Source organism: Canis lupus, chromosome 6 (genome assembly GCF_003254725.2).
Source record: "Canis lupus dingo isolate Sandy chromosome 6, ASM325472v2, whole genome shotgun sequence".
Taxonomy (NCBI): domain Eukaryota; kingdom Metazoa; phylum Chordata; class Mammalia; order Carnivora; family Canidae; genus Canis; species Canis lupus.
Window position 1 is genome coordinate 36,714,203 of NC_064248.1, and position 16,020 is coordinate 36,730,222.

At 48.8% G+C, this 16,020-nt stretch overlaps 1 protein-coding gene across 6 annotated transcripts in view; it reads right to left on the reverse strand.

Moving 5' to 3' along the window:
- C6H16orf96 (chromosome 6 C16orf96 homolog) overlaps positions 1–16,020 on the reverse strand; it is a 44,899-nt gene that overhangs the window by 16,955 nt on the left and 11,924 nt on the right. For all 6 annotated transcript variants that reach the window (XR_007411030.1, XM_025416659.3, XM_025416660.3 and 3 more), the window contains 8 exons: positions 12,586–12,690; positions 11,158–11,238; positions 10,908–10,994; positions 9,490–10,771; positions 6,810–6,895; positions 6,385–6,495; positions 2,071–2,145; positions 1,310–1,474 (listed from right to left, as the gene is read on the reverse strand). Coding sequence is in view for 5 of the 6 variants with exons in the window: in XM_025416659.3 (XP_025272444.1) it covers positions 1,310–1,474; positions 2,071–2,145; positions 6,385–6,495; positions 6,810–6,895; positions 9,490–10,771; positions 10,908–10,994; positions 11,158–11,238; positions 12,586–12,690 (1,992 nt within the window). In the remaining variant the exon portion in view is untranslated. The remainder of the gene's footprint in view (positions 1–1,309; positions 1,475–2,070; positions 2,146–6,384; positions 6,496–6,809; positions 6,896–9,489; positions 10,772–10,907; positions 10,995–11,157; positions 11,239–12,585; positions 12,691–16,020) is intronic.

The following is a 16,020-nucleotide window of genomic DNA, read 5'->3' on the forward strand; positions in this document are numbered from 1 at the left end:
CAAAGACAGGCGCCAAACCGCTGCGCCACCCAGGGATCCCTGGAGACACTTTTAATCTAGAACAGTCTCTCTGTCTCCACTTTTTCCCCCACCCTATCATTGAATTATTGAAGAAAAATAGGTCAGTTGTTCTGTAGATAACCAGAGTCACCTGGGCTGCAAATTCTGCATTGATTTTTGTGATTTTTATGATGAATGCGTCTCCAAGAGAAACATGTCCTGTGTCTGTTGTGCTTGTTGTGACCCACAATGACCAGAGTCATAGGTGCCCAGTGCATAGCTGATGAACGAAGAAATCCTCGTTTTGTGGATGAGAAGGCTGAGGCTCGGGATCCCTGGGTGGCGCAGCGGTTTAGCGCCTGCCTTTGGCCCAGGGCGCGATCCTGGAGACCCGGGATCGAATCCCACATCGGGCTCCCGGTGCATGGAGCCTGTTTCTCCCTCTGCCTGTGTCTCTGCCTCTCTCGCTCTCTCTGTGTGACTATCATAAATAAATAAAAAAAAAAAAAAAAAAAAAAAAAAAAAAAAAGAAGGCTGAGGCTCAGTGAGGTTACACAACTCACAGCACATGGCTGCTTGGGCAGAGCTCGGGCTCCCACCAGGGCTGCTGGATTTGGAACCCAAGCTGCTGGAGCTCCGCAGCACTGTAATTGTGCTGGTCTGATAGTTCCTGTCTCTAGGGGATGGTACAAATCAAGACAGGGGCTGAGACTCATTCTCGACATTTCTCCAAAGTCTGGCTTATCATAGGTGGTCAGTAAATGATGAAAGAATAAATGATCAGCAGGCCTCCCCCCCATCCCCACAATCCTACCATGCCCCTTTGCTCACCCAGGAGGGAAAGTTCTGGTAGTCAGCCTCCAAGATGCTCCCTGCCCATACCTCTTGGTACTCACACCCTCTCACATGGAGTAGGGCTGGTCTATGGAAGCACAAGATGCTACAGGAATGATGTGGTGTGGCTAAGTCAGAGACAACAATGCAGCTTCCATTGGGCTATCCTGGGTCGCTCACTCTGGGGAAGCCATGTTGTGAGGCTGCTCAAGCAGCCTTAAAGGGAAGTTTGAGTGGCAAGGAAGTGAGGCATCTTGTTGATGGCCACTGGAGGGTGCTATCTTGGAAGTGGCACTTCAGAGGACCACAACCCCAGATGGCATCTTGACTACAACCTCATGGGAGAACCCAAGTTACTCAGCTAAGCTGCTCCCCAATTCCTGACCCTCAGTACCCCGAGCATTTGTTGTTTCAAGCTGCCACATCTCAGGGTTACTTGTTACACAGCAGGTGATAGCTGCTACAGGGTACTCACCTTGGTGCTCACATCCTTGCTCAGCTGCTCCAGAGCCTTCTTCCAGTCATCCTCGTGGGTCACAACCCTGAAGAGCATGCCCTGAATCATCTCGTTCAGCTCTGTTGCCACCGTCTCCAGGTCAGCCCGGCTTGCCTTGCTTGCCAGGGTGCTCCTGTCAGCTTTCTAGAGACAGAGGGGAGGCTGCTGGGCTGGGAGCAGGAGGAAGCTGGGGGATCTGACCACTCTGGTCTGTATTTTTTAGTCTGGGACCCTGAATGCCTGGCCTTGGGTTAAATTTTTTTTTTTTAAGATTTTATTTATTTATTCATGATAGTCACAGAGAGAGAGAGGCAGAGACACAGGCAGAGGGAGAAGCAGGCTCCATGCACCGGGAGCCCGACGTGGGATTCGATCCCGGGTCTCCAGGATCGCGCCCTGGGCCAAAGGCAGGCGCCAAACCGCTGCGCCACCCAGGGATCCCTCTTGGGTTAAATTCAACCCTAGAGTCTAACTGGCTCAAGCATGACTGTCAGGTCTCATTTGAGGTCTTCCTGTGATGGAGAAGCTGGTGTATGATTTTTAGGTTCACGTAATAAATTGTCATTAATCCTGAGTCACAGAAAATAGGAGTTGATAGGATAACTTTGGGGTGGCTCCCCAAGCCCTCATATATGAGAAAAGTGGAAGGAAACTGTGGGAGGTTCTCTGTTTTGTCTTGGCTGGATGACTCCATTGCCCTGGGATGGAGAGCTTGTGGGAGGATCCTCTGCTCCACTCACCTCTTTCAACTCCTGCTCCAGCTCACTTTTGTCCACCTTGTGCATTTCGAGGTTTTTAATTTGAGCATGGACAATCTAAGGACAGAAGCAAAGGGTATGTTCCCCATCCCCGGACCCCTTGGGAATCATATCTCCCTCCCATGTCCACCCCCCACGACGTGCCAGGGAGGGACGACGGGGCCAGGTGGATAGCAGGGAGGGTGGGCATGTCAGAAGGTGTGGCCTCCAGGTGCCCAGATCCAAAGGGAAGGAACATGAGCCTTGGGACAAGCTGTTCCAGAGGACGTGGCATCACAAGGACTTGGCTGCACAGGGAGGCAGATCCAAGGAAAGAAAACACAAACCAACATTAACACTTTGGTTCCCTGGATGTTTAAGGCAAGTACAGCTCTTCTGATCTGTAATGGGGTCCTGGTGAGAACTGGAGTCTGTTTATCTTCCAAGCACTTATATGCCACATACACTGCGCGCTGGCGTATTTCCCATCCCCTTCACTCCGTAGAGTGCCTGCTCTCCACCTCCTGGGCCCTCGCTGTGACAGCAGCAGCAGCTCACCTGCCTTGGGAAGAGCCTCAGAGCCTTACACCTTCTGAGCAATGTCCCCAGAGGGTGGGGCCAGGTTTCCTCCAAAGCTAGAAACAGGCTTCTGCTTCTCCCTTCATATCTGGCTTCCCTCTCACCCTTAGGAAAGAGAGCCCCCAAACTTTTAGCTGGTACCTGGCAGCCCAGAATCATAAATTCATCTCACATCCTCCCTTACAGCTCAGTATGATAATGGGGGTGTAAATGGAAGTGGATAGGAAGTAGGTAGGGAAAAAAAGAAATACTTAATGAAGTATGTCCTCTTTGCTGCTGTCTTGAATGCAGAGGTAATGACTGGAGTGCCCGTAGCCATGTTGTACCTTGAGGTGAGCTTGAGAATGGAAATCACACACCACAGAGCTCTATACCAGCTCTGGACCAACCATCTCTGAGTTTCTTGAATGTGAAAGGGAAATACACTTAACGCTTGCTTAAGTCAGTTTATGTGATCTGAAGTTGAACCTAATTCTAATAAATGGCAAATACCATCACATCCACCTTGCCTGGAGATGGGTCCCAAGGTCTACAATGGGAAGTGGAGGTATGGAAGGAAGGCCCTGATATGGCTCAAGCCAAGTTACTTCCTCCAACCCCACGTCAGCAGGAATCCCTGACCTTTTGGAGTTCCAGGCTCAACATTAATACTCAGATCTCCACTTGGCTCCTTCTAGTTAAAATCTAGAAATAAAGGGGAGTAATTATCTGGGAACTTCTTTTTTTTTTTTTTAAGATTTTATTTATTTATTCATGAGATACACAGAAAGAGGGAGAGAGAGGCAGAGACACAGGCAGAGGGAGAAGCAGGCTCCATGCAGGGAGCCCGACGTGGGACTCGATCCTGGGTCTCCAGGATCATGCCCTGGGCCAAAGGCAGGTGCCAAACTGCTGAGCCACCCAGAGATCCCTATCTGGGAACTTCTAACTTCTCTTTTTTAAAAGATTTTATTTATTTATTCATAAGGGACACACAGAGAGAGGCAGAGACACAGGCAGAAGGAGAAGCAGGGCTCGATCCCAGGACCCCAGGACCACAGGCCTGACCTAAAGGCTGATGCTCAACCACTGAGCCACCCAGGTGTCCCTGGGAACTTCTAACTTCTATTGCTAGGGTTATGAGCACTGCGTTGATTACATGTTTTCCCCAAGATTCACGCCTGCCCAGAACCTGTGAATGTGGCCTTATTTGGAAACAGGGTCTTTGCAGATTATTAGTTATGATGAGGCTGTACGAGATCAGGGCAGACCCTAAATCCACTGACTGGTGTCCTTGTTAGGAGGCGATGTGAAGACAGACTCCAAGGGAAGAGTACACGTGACCACGGAAGCAGAGACTGGAGCAATGCGGCCACAAGCCAAGGAATGCCTGGAGCCACCAGAAACTGGAAGAGGCAAGAACCCTCCCCTGGAGACTTCAGTCGGAGCAATGCCCTGCCAACAATGATTTCAGGCTTTTGGCCTCCAGAATAGTGAGAGAACAGGTCCCTAGTGCTTTAAGCAGTTTGCAATAATCTGCAATAATTTCTTATGTTAGCCACAGGAAGCAAATACACCCAGTGGCAGAACTGGGGTTCAAACCCAGGCCCATCTAACCCAATGCCAGTGCTCTGAACCCCAACACCGTGCCACCCCCCAACCGGGCAAGCTTGGTAAGCTTCTTTGCCTGGATCTGTTCCCTGCTCTTTCCCATGGCACCGATCCCCCTCCTCTCCCGCAGCGTGGAGGGATGAGAAGTGGTGTCTTCTGGCTAATTCTGGCAGAGTTAGCACTCCATACCCCCTGGCCGCCCCATCGGTGTCCTCCCGCACCCAGCCAGAACTCTGAGTGTCACAGCTTGTCCCAAGAGTGGTTTGGGAATGGAACCTCTGGCTTGTAGAAGACCCTTGTCCACTTGCAAAAGGCAACTCCTGTTTTCCATAAAGTCCACAAGAAAGAGTTCTCCCCCCAACTTATTTTCTCGCTGGGCTCTCAGTAGGGAAGCTCTCTGCGAGAAGCGCGCCAAGGGGATGGAAGCACTTCGTCTTGACTGGATGGTGGCAGCGTGGCTGCACAATTGGCTCTTAGGCTTAAGACTTGGGCATTTTACTGTGTGTACATTACACTCTGCTTAAAAACAAACCAATGCCACCACTGCCCCCTGCACACACACGCATACACACACACACGCAAACACACACACACACACACACACACACACACACACACACACGCATGCACGAAAGGGCCTGGAGGGTCCGGCTTGCTGAGGCATCGCCAGCCGCTAGCAGAGTGCCTGGCGCAAAGTGGAGGCTGGTAGCACTGGCTCAGTGGGTGGGTAAGAGGATTTCTTGTGCTACCTGTTATGTTCCTGATATTTCTCGCGGACATACAGGGAAAACCGTAGCAGCCCCGTTTCTTCCCTGCTCCAGATGTTGCGGGTGAGAACCGCGGCAGATGTGCCTGTCCTCCCCCATTTCTCCAGGCAGGGCTCCACAGGGCTGCTGGCTTCCTGTGGCTTGCATTCACTTGAGAAATATTTAACGGAGCACATGCTGTATACGAAACCCTGCCCCAGGTCTTTCCAGGGTTAACTTTTATAAGCAACAACTTCCCCTCAGCACAGGGGCAGGAAGCCCAAAGGCTGACTTGCAGTTTCCCTCGACAAACAATGCTACTTGGAGGCAGACGCCCAGCAACACCGCTCCCACCCCCCCACCCCCCGCCCCTTGCTGGGCACACATCACACGTACCTGGTGTGCAGGCTCCAGTCTCCGTGGGGGAAGGCACTTGTCCCCCTGCAGGGCAGTGACAGCGAGGGCCCAGAGCTGGCCCCAGACAAGGCAATTCCTGATCTCGGCATTCACAAAGGCCTGAGCTGGCAAGCCCGCCACCCTCTGCCCACACACTCCACCCTTGCTCAGGCTGGGAACTGGTTCCCTTTTCAGGAGACCTTTCCCTGCCACGTTGCCATGTCTGTGTCCTAGCCTGATGCCTCTGTGTGACAGTCTCTGGAGGGGGAGATAGGCCTTCCCCCTGTGTCTCCTTCATCCTAAAGCATCCCACCAAGCCCCCAGACTTGGAATCAGAAGTCCCCATGGGAACCATCTGCAATGAATCTGCTTGGAGTTTTGTGTCTTATGCTCTGGGGTAAGGTCACGTCCTCCTGCTGGGCATGACCGTGAGTCGTCCTCCAAGTGGGTATGCCTCTGAGACAAGGCACAGACCGGACTGGTCCTGAGGACCATCAGGCCAGCTGGGTCAGACCCTCCAGGCCCATAGGAGAAGGTGTCGGTGAGTGAGCCCCAGCTAGGCACTCTGTGTCTGCACAATTGTGGTGTCAGCAAATCTGCCGTTCCGGAAAGACGCTCCTCCACCCCCGCCCTGATGCTGAGAACTCACAAACGAGCTGGGTTTAAGGGAAAACGTTATAAACCTAACACTTGGTGCAAGAAATTTTTGTATTCATTCACTGATTCATCCAGCACATTTTGAGCCGTTTGCTCTGAGCCAGGCACCCTTCTGGGGGCTTGTAACCTCACCATCCACAACACAGACGTTGCTCAGGCCCTCATTTATATGTTTGGGGGTGGGGGGGTGGGGGGTGGGATTTGTTTGTTTTAACTGAAGTGGAATTCACACAAAGTAAAATACCAGTGCACTGTCCCTGGTTCCCCCCATCTATGTGAAACTTTTGGGAAGGGTCCAAATGTCCAAGTGATGAATCCTCCCCTCAGTTGGCTACTGAAACCCCCAGACCTTTAAGTCATCTAGGCGAATCTGGAGCTTTTCCACTGCCCTGTCCAGCACGAGGTGGTGATCCTTTATTATCTCTATTTGGTGGCCCCAAATTCTCTCGAGTTCCTCTTCCTAAAAAGGGGAGACACAGACACAAAAGCCTCAGCTTCTAAGGTCACAAAAGCCAGGAAGGGGCTTGATGAGCATACCAGGCCGGCACATCTCCAATATGCCCCATGGGTGGCCCCCTACAACCCTCGCCAGGGGGAACCACATGCGCATGACCCACTGGGACCCCTGCACCTGCGAGGTCTGCCTCCTTGGCCCCACTCACTCCCCCGGGCTACCTTTCAGCTACACAACAAATACTGTCCTGGGTCAGGGACTCTGACATTGAGGTGCCTCAAGCCACCATCTCAGAAGCTCCTTCTGCCTGTGGCACTGACCTTCATTCTGGATCTCTGGAGGCTCCCAATCTTTTCCTGTAGTGTGTCCACTGTCGTCCCAAGCTTGGAAGAAGCTCCCAAATTAGCTGAAAGCAAAGGAGGGGGTAGCTGTTGACGGCAGGGACAGGGAAAGATGCTCCATCTAGAGCTCCACCTGCTTCTGAAATGAGTCATCTGACTTGGTGCTGTCCAGCAACGAGAGACTGAGTCTGGGTGGCCTTTGCTGTCATTTAAAATTTTCTAGCAGCTGCGTTCTTAAAAAAAAAAAAAAGAAGAAGAAATCATAAAAAGGGGCCCCTGGTGGCTCAGTGGTTGATACTCTGCCTTTGGTAGGGATCCTGGGATTGAGTTCTGCATCAAGCTCCCTGAGAGGAGCCTGCTTCTCCCTCTGCCTGTGTCTCTGTCTCTCTCTGTGTGTCTCTCATGAATAAATAAATAAAATCCTTAAAAATCTTTCAAAAAAGGAGGGGTACCTGGGTGCCTCAGTCAATTAAGCATCTGACTCTTGATTTCAGCTCAGGTCATGATCTCAGGGTTGTGGGATCGATTCCCCTACTAGGCTCCACACTCAACGGGGAGTCTCCTGGAGATTCTCTCTCCTTTTCCCTCTGCCCCTCATCCTTGCTTATGCATGCACGCGCTCTCTCTCTCTCTCTCTCAAATAAATAAATAAATAAATAAAATCTTAAAAAAGAATATGAAAGTAATAAATTTAAATTTATTATTATTATTATTATTATTTATAAATTTAAATTTAAAATGTGAAGCCATAATGGCCCAAATTCTACTTCTGACAAGCCGCCATTTTTGTTAAGAAGTTTGTAAACATATTTTGGCTCTGATTTCTCATACCTTCTTAGGTGTGTCCTGTACATTAGTTTTTAACTTCTTGTCTGGAACTTGATATAGGTTACTTTTTTTTTTTTTAAACCCCTCTCCTTCTTTGTTAAAAACCTCTTTGTATCTTGTGATGAGATAATGCACTCCATATACTCTCATAAATAAGGTGCTTTGTAGTTTCATTCAGGACCTTTTTTTTTTTTCAAGTATTCTCTATTCCCAACATGGGGCTCAAGCTGACAATGCCGAGATCAAGAGTCATATGCTCCACTGACTGAACCACCCAGCCACCCCCAGCTTAAGGGCCTTTTCTGAGAAGGGAGTAAATTCCAGAAAGGCCTTCCTAGACCTGTGGTATCTAATAGGATAACCAGGAGGTACATGTGGCTGTTGGGCACATGACATGGGGTGAGTTCCAGTGCAGATATGCTCTAAGTGTGAAGCGCATGTTGGAATTGGAAAGCTTAGTAAGGAGATAGGAACATAAAACATCTCAATTTTTTATCACATATTGAAATCATACTATTTTGAATATATTGGGTTAAATAAAATATCAAAATTAAGTTTCCCTGCTTAAATTTTTTTTTTCAAATATTTTACTTATTTACTTGAGAGAAAGTGAGAGAGAGAGGCAGAGGGAGAAGCAAGCTCCCCGCTGAGCAGGGAGTCTGACACAGGACTCAATACCAGGACCCCAGGATCATGACCTGAGCTGAAGGCAGGTGCTTCACTGATGGAGCCCCCCAGGCACCCATTTCTCTCATATGCTTAGCTGCACACCAGTCCTCATAGACGGTCTATCTAAGCTGGCTGAAATCCTACAATTTCTTTTCACAATGTGTAGAACAGCACTGCCAATTAGGGGTACCTCCACATAGGGATTTGACTTAATCCAACCACTGTGCTGGGCAGAGAGCAAAAAAAGCAAGATAAAGATGCAAACAGTGTAGGGCAATGGGTCTCACAGTGGGTCCCCTGGGCCAGCTGCTGGAATGAGAAAGAGATGCAAATTCTTGGGCCCTGCCCAGACCGACCAAGTCAGAAACTCTGGGCTGGGGTCCCTGCAATCTGTGTTTTCCCCAGCCCTCTGCGGATGGGATGCCGAGGGGAGCACAGGGTTGAGGACTATTAGACTAGGCTATCCTGCCCTCCACTCCCCTCAGCGAGCATTTGCCCATCGTGGGCATAAAATGGGAGCATAAATCTACTTGTTCTGCTGCCACCCAGAAAGCTTCTGTGGTCTTTAAGGATGCACGTGTTTGCCAGGCAGTTGCTCCTAATCCCAAACTGACCACTTTGGGGTCTGTCTAGAGCCGTGGGACATTCTGGCAGAACCAGACTTACCGAAACACTGTACAGCAGTGCTGTGTTGTACAGGCTGTGGAAAGAGAGTTTTCCTTTTTTATTTTTATTTTTTAAGATTTATCCATTCATTCATGAGACACAGAGAGAGAGAGAGAGGCAGAGACACAGGCAGAGGGAGAAGCAGGCTCCATGCAGGGGTCCTGATGTGGGACTCCATCCCGGGTCTCCAGGATCAGGCCCTGGGCCTGAAGGCGGCGCTAAACTGCTGAGCCACCAGGGCTGCCCGAGAGTTTTCCAAGGTAATTTTGACATGCAATCTTCCTTCTTCAGTGCCAACTTTAGGCCCTAACCACCCCCTCTCCCCTGTGAGAAGCCCTCGCTGTAATACTCATTGTAAAAGAATGGACTAGCGAGAGACTAATGTGGAGGCCAGAGGAATGAATGTCTAATGGTTAATACAGGTTTTGTTGAGGGAGCTAAATGGAGACGAGGGACTTGGAGGCTGCAGGGAGGGCCTGAGCCAGGCTGGACCTACCTAGATAAGTCAGGCGCTGTTGGAGGTTGGACGACAGCTGGGCAAACTCTTCTTTGAGGGAGTCGTGTCTCAGGGGCATCTGGGCTATGTGGCCCATGGAGTACCTGACGGCCGTCTTCTTGTCTTCAGGGGTCAAGGCCTTTTGGGCGGCCAGCATGGCCTGGGACAGGGTGCTTTCGGGAGGGAGGCCAGCAGCAACATACAGGGAAGAGAGGTCATCTTCGAACACCTGCAAGTCTTCTATCTCTGTATCCTCACTGAAAGAGAAGGCTCCACGGGAAGAGCCTGCACCCAGGATGTCTGCCAAGACCCCTAAGGGCCCCGAGGCAGCCGCGGCCGTTGCTACAGTGGCCAACTTGGTGGCCGGGGCATCTATGATGGCCTTGGCAACAGCCTCGGCTTTCCGGGCTGCTGAGGTGGCAGTGGCTGCATAGGCAGTGGCAGCGGCAGCTGCCATGCCAGCAGTGGTCTTCAACCGCTGGAGGGCAGTCCAGGGAGTTTTAGCAGGTGCTCCGTTGGGGGCCTCAGCCCTGGGGGCCCTGTCCCAAGGGACTGGCATATCATGAGATAAAAATTCTTCCTCATTTTCTAAGACGGCTGGGAGCAGGTTCATCTCTGCCTGGCCAGACTGTGGCCACAGTGAACGGGGCCACGCTGAGCCAAACTCCGTGGCAGGTGGTGGAGCTCTGAAGACCTGGGACTTTGCAGGCAGGGGGCCTGATGCACCCGGGCCAGGCTGCAAGGAGCCTAAGCCCCCGAAGGGCCAAGCGCTACCCCTGGACAAGCTTCTGGGAGGAGGCCAGCTTCTTGGTGGTATAGGCTGAAGCTCTGGGGCAGGTGCAGGCCCGGGGGCAGGCCGAGGAGCAGGGACAGGCCCAGACCCAGGGACAGGTCCAGTTCCAAGGGCAGGCCAAGGTGGTAGAGTGAACCCAGGTGTCAGGCTGGGCCCCAGCACAGGCCCCAGTGCAGGAACAGACTCAGGCCGCGGCCCCCGCGTGGGCACAGACCCGGGCTCCAGCCCCTGAGGCTGCCCTGGCCCCTCGGCCCCGAGTAGAATAGCTTGGGCAGATTCCTCCTCCTCCAGCTGCTCTGGGACCTCATAATGCCAGACGGTCTCCAGTAACCTGGGCTGCAGGATGGCCTCTGAGATCTGGACATGACCAGCAGCTTCCAGGGAGCTGCTAGGGGTCTGGGGCTGCTCAGTGTCTGGATGCCGCTCTGCAAACTTCCACAGCTCCGAATCCTCAAACTGTGATAGACTAGGTCCCCTTGCAGAAGTCCCCTGAGGAAAAGGGGGTGAGGCTGGCCAGGGCTGCTCCAGGCCAGCTCAGTGGGCACCCGCCTGCTCCCCAACCCTGCCTTCCCCGGCCCTATGCTGCTGCCCCTGCCCCCCGCCCCATCATTCCTCCTTCACTCACGGGGGTGAACATGGCCTCATGGAGGCCGCTCCAGAGTACCATGTCCTCGGCTTTGGGGATGGTGAGGATTTTGCTCTGGAGAGAAACCTTGGGGGGGCAGGAGAGAGTTTGGGAGTGAGAGGCAATGCCCTTGGGTGGCTCCTTGTCCACACTTGCCTTTATAGATTATGTTCTCCTCCTTACTCCTCCCTGCCCCCAGCACCCCCAGCCTGGAGGTCAGGGGACTGGGAAGGGAAGCCAAGGCTCTCACCACATCCCGCTGCAGTGCAGTCACCTTCCTGTTCTGTCCTTTCAGATCTTCAGCCAAATCATTTACTCTTTCTGGGTTCATCTGTCAAATAAGCCGAGGCCATGGGCCAGGGGTGTAAGTTCTGATCCTGGCCCTGCTTCTCCCACAGCTCAGAGACAAGGACTTAGCTCTAGGTGACTAAGTTAGAGAAGGAAGAACCAATTCCAAAGCAAGTGTTTCTCAGTGAGTGGGAAAGGAGTAGAAGAGGGTTCCCTGGGAAAATAAGTCTGGAAAATGCTAGGCTTAAAAAGTATTCAATGGGCTTTGATACTGCAGGACTTCTCAGAGCCTTTAATGGGCAAAAATACATTAAGAATCTCTAGGAAAAAAAAAAAAAAGAATATCTAAGAGGGGGTGCCTGGGTGGCTCAGTTGGTTAAGTGTCTGTCTTCAGCTCAGGTCATGATCCCAGGGTCCTGGGATTGAGCCCCACGTTGGACTCCCTGCTCAATAGGGAGCCTGCTTCTTCCTCTCCCTCTGCTTGTGCTCTCTCATTCTCTGTGTCAAATAAAATCTTAAAAAAGAAGAAGAAGAAAAAAGACTAAGAGGTAGATTGAGGGGCATTTTTTTTCTCCGACATATTTGTTGAAGGAATCTTTTTAGTGTTTTGTGATGTCCTTTCTTCTCAGATGGGAGCTACCCAGACTGAGTTCTCACAGTTACCATGACAATCAAATGCCTACACTGACTGTGGATTGGGGATGATACCCTAAACCACACAATCTGGAGGCAAGCTGTAAAACCTCAGCCTTAATACCAGCCTCTGAGCCTAGCTCTGACTCACCCACTGTGAACTCATGCTTCAGGAATTCTGTGTACTTCCACATCATGATAAAGAGTGATTATGCACCTGGGTTGATGTCCTGGTGACTACAAAGGGAGATAGACTGTATGCCTGTGCTAGGTTTATTGCTATTTTCAGTGTGGACAGAGCTGTATAGAATAGGAAAAGCTGTTCTCTTTCTGCTAAGTTGGTGGAATGTGAGCCTAGAGTCTTAGGGAGTACCAGCCTGAGAATAAATCCAACCCACAGGAAAACATCATTGAGAGAGATTGATGCAGTATGAGCACCTAGATCTGGTTGTACCTGAAGGCAACCATGGACGTTTTAGTAAATGAGACACTAAACTCTCTCACTTTTCTAAGCCAGGATAAACAAGGTTTCTGTCACTTACAAATGATGTCCTAATACAGAAGGGTGAAAAGCATGGTGGAAGCCATGGAGAGATGGTTGGGATGGACCAAGTCGCTGTGCAATGTCAAACCCCTTTTTTTGCTTTCATAGCTGTGTTCTCTTACTAAGAACAGGCTCCCTATATGTACCCTGTCACCCCAACCATCTAAGGTCCAAGCAGTATGACCAGCACAGAGGATGCTAGAGTGGGTCTACCTTGTCAAATATTTCCTTCAGTTTGTCCACATCCTTTCTGAGAGTTTCAGCGGTGATCTTGAGGGCATAAATGTCAGTAAGCAAATCCTGCAGAGTCTTCATGGACTAAAGGAGAAGAAGAGGGGAAAATGTGAAGTTGGGTGTGGCTGAAGGAAAAGGTATGTCACGTGCAGAAACTCTCTGGTGGTGGCTATGGTCCAAGAGGTCCTCTTGGTTCTACCAAGGCCTAGACTGGAACATACTCAGAGGCCAGCAAATGACACCATAGTCAACAGTGCTGAGCTCTCAAGTGATCTGGGTGGGAAGGAGACAACTCTGTATCTGAACGTATTCACTAACCAGGAGTAGTTCATTATGAAGCATCTCAGGACTTCCAAAGAGAGTCACTGGAACATCAGCAAGGGGGCTATGATCAGTTACATGTATAAAAGGTCCCCCTGGCTGCACATGTAGATTGGCCTTGGGAGGGTAAGGGAAAAGGCCAGAAGACCAGTGAGGAAATCTCCAGACAAGAGCCAATGAGCTGATGGCTCACACCTCAGCTCCACCACTGACTAGGATTGTTATTGCATCTTCCAGGCTTTAGATTCCTTAATCATAAAATGAGTATACAAAATGTGAATGATGTATATGAAGGGACCAGTGCATAGTTAGGCATTCAGATAACAAAAATAACAAACAGTAGCAGGGTGATGAAGGATGGGGTGACTGGATGATGGACATTAAGGAGGGCACATGATGTAATAAGCATGGGGTATTATAATAATAAAGACCTCTATCTCTGAAACCAATAATACATTATGTGTTAATTAACTGGATTTATATTATACTTTATTTTTTAAAGGCTTATTTATTTATTCATGAGAGACAGAGAGAGAGGGAGAAAGGCAGAGACATAGGCAGGGGAGAAGCAGGCTCCATGCAGGAAGCCCGATATGGAACTCGATCCTGGGACTCCAGGATTATGACCTGAGCCAAAGGCAGATGCTACTGTTGAGCCACCTAGGCGTCCCTGAATTTATATTTTTAAAAATGTACACTACCTCCTCAAGAAGTAAAAAACAGCAAAATGACAGAAGTCCTTCTTATCAGTAATTATATTGCATGTAAATGGATTAAGCTTTCAGTTAAAAGGCAGACACTCGGGATCCCTGGGTGGCGCAGCGGTTTGGCGCCTGCCTTTGGCCCAGGGCGCGATCCTGGAGACCCGGGATCGAATCCCACGTCGGGCTCCCGGTGCATGGAGCCTGCTTCTCCCTCTGCCTGTCTCTCTTTCTCTCCCTCTCTCTGTGACTATCATAAATAAATAAAAAATTAAAAAAAAAAATAAAAATAAAAATAAAATAAAAAAATTAAAAAAAAAAAAAAAAAAAAAAAGGCAGACACTAGCAAAATGGATAAGAAAACATGATCCAACCTCGTGCTGTCTACAAAAGATACAATATATAGTCAAAAATAGAAATATGTCAAAAACAAAAGGATAGTAAAAGATATACCTTGCAAGCAGTCATCAAAAGGGAACTGAAGAGGGGGCACCTGGGTGGCTCAGTGATGGAGCATCTGCCTTTGGCTCAGGTTGTGGTCCTGGAGTCCCAGAATAGAGTCCCTCATTGGGCTCCTCATGGGGAGCCTGCTTCTCCCTCTCCCTATGTCCCTGCTTCTCTCTGTGTTTTTCATGAGTAAATAAATAAGATCTTTATTTTTTTTTAAAGAGGGGAGTACTGGAGGGGCACCTGGGTAGCTCAATGGGTTAAGCATCTGCCTTTGGCTCAGGTCATGATCTCAGCATTCTGGGATTGAGCCCCATGTCAGGATTCCTGCTCACCAGGGAGTCTGGTTTTCTCTCTCCCTCTGCCCTACCCACTCATACTCTCTCAAATAAATAAATAAAATCTTAAAAAAAAAACTGAATTGGAATGGCTATCGGACTAATATTGGATAAAATAGACTCCAAGACAAAAATTATTACTAGAGACAGAGAGAGACATTTATAATAATAAGATTGTCAAAAAAAAAAAAAGATTGTCAATCCATCAGGAAGATACAATAATTATAAACACATATGCACCTAACAACATAACCCCAAAATATATGAAGCAAAAGTGGACATAACTAAAAGAAATAGGCAATTCAACAAGAATAGTTGGAGACTTCAATATTTCATTTTCAATAATAAATAAAATAATAGAAGATAAATAAAATAGAAGATAAATAAAATAGAAGATCAGCACAAAAATAGATTTGCACATTATTTTTTTAAGATTTTATTTATTTGAGAGAGAGAGAGGAGGAGGAGGGGCAAAGGGAGAGGAAGAAGCCGACTCATCCATTGAGCAGGGAGCCCAACTTGGGGCTCAATCTCAGAACCCTGAGATCATGATCTGAGCTTAAGGCAGATATTTAACTGGCTGAGCCATCCAGGCACCCCTAGATTTGCACAACATTATAAACCAACTAGACATAACAGACATCTACGGAACACTCCACTTAACAATGGCAGAATACACATTCTTCTCAAGCACACACAGAACATTCTACAGGACAGACCATATGCTAGTCCATAAAACAAGCCTCAATACATTTTAAAAAGACTGAAATCATGCAAAATGTGTACTCTGGCCACAACAGATTTTTTTAAAAGATTTTCTTTATTTATTCATGGGAGACACACACAGATAGAGAGAGAGAGAGAGAGAGAGAGAGAGGCAGAGACACAGGCAGAGGGAGAAGCAGGCTCCATGCAGGTAGCCCGATGTGGGACTCGATCCCGGGACTCCAGGATCACACCATGGGCCAAGCCAGGCACTAAACCACTGAGCCACCCAGGGATCCCAAGATTTAAATAAATAACAGAGGAAACTATTAGAAATTTACAAATAAATGAAAATTAAATAATGCTCTTCTCAATAACCAATGGGTCAAAGAAGAGATCGTCAAGGAAATTAAAAAAAAAAACACTTTGAGATGAATTATTTTTTAAAGATTTATTTATTTGTTTATGATAGACACACACAGAGAAAGAGAGAGAGGCAGAGACACAGGAGGAGGGAGAAGCAGGCTCCATGCCAGGAGCCCGATGCAGGACTTGATCCTGGGACTCTAGGATTATATCCTGGGCCAAAGGCAGACGCCAAACTGCTGAGCCACCCAGGGATCCCCTTGAGATGAATTAAAATGAAAACATAACACCAGAACTTATAGGATGCAGCTAAACATAACCTTAAGACACTGGGAAAAAAAAGAAAAAAAGAAAAAAAAAAAAAAAGACACTGGGAAAAAGCAGAGCAAACTAAACCTGAAGCAAGTAGAAAAACTAAAGCAAGAAAGAATAAAAAGGGAACTAACAAAATAAAGTACAGAAATATAAGAGGAAATCAATTTAGCTACAAGCTGGTTCTTTGAAAACATCAACCAAGTTAGCATATCTTTACTGAG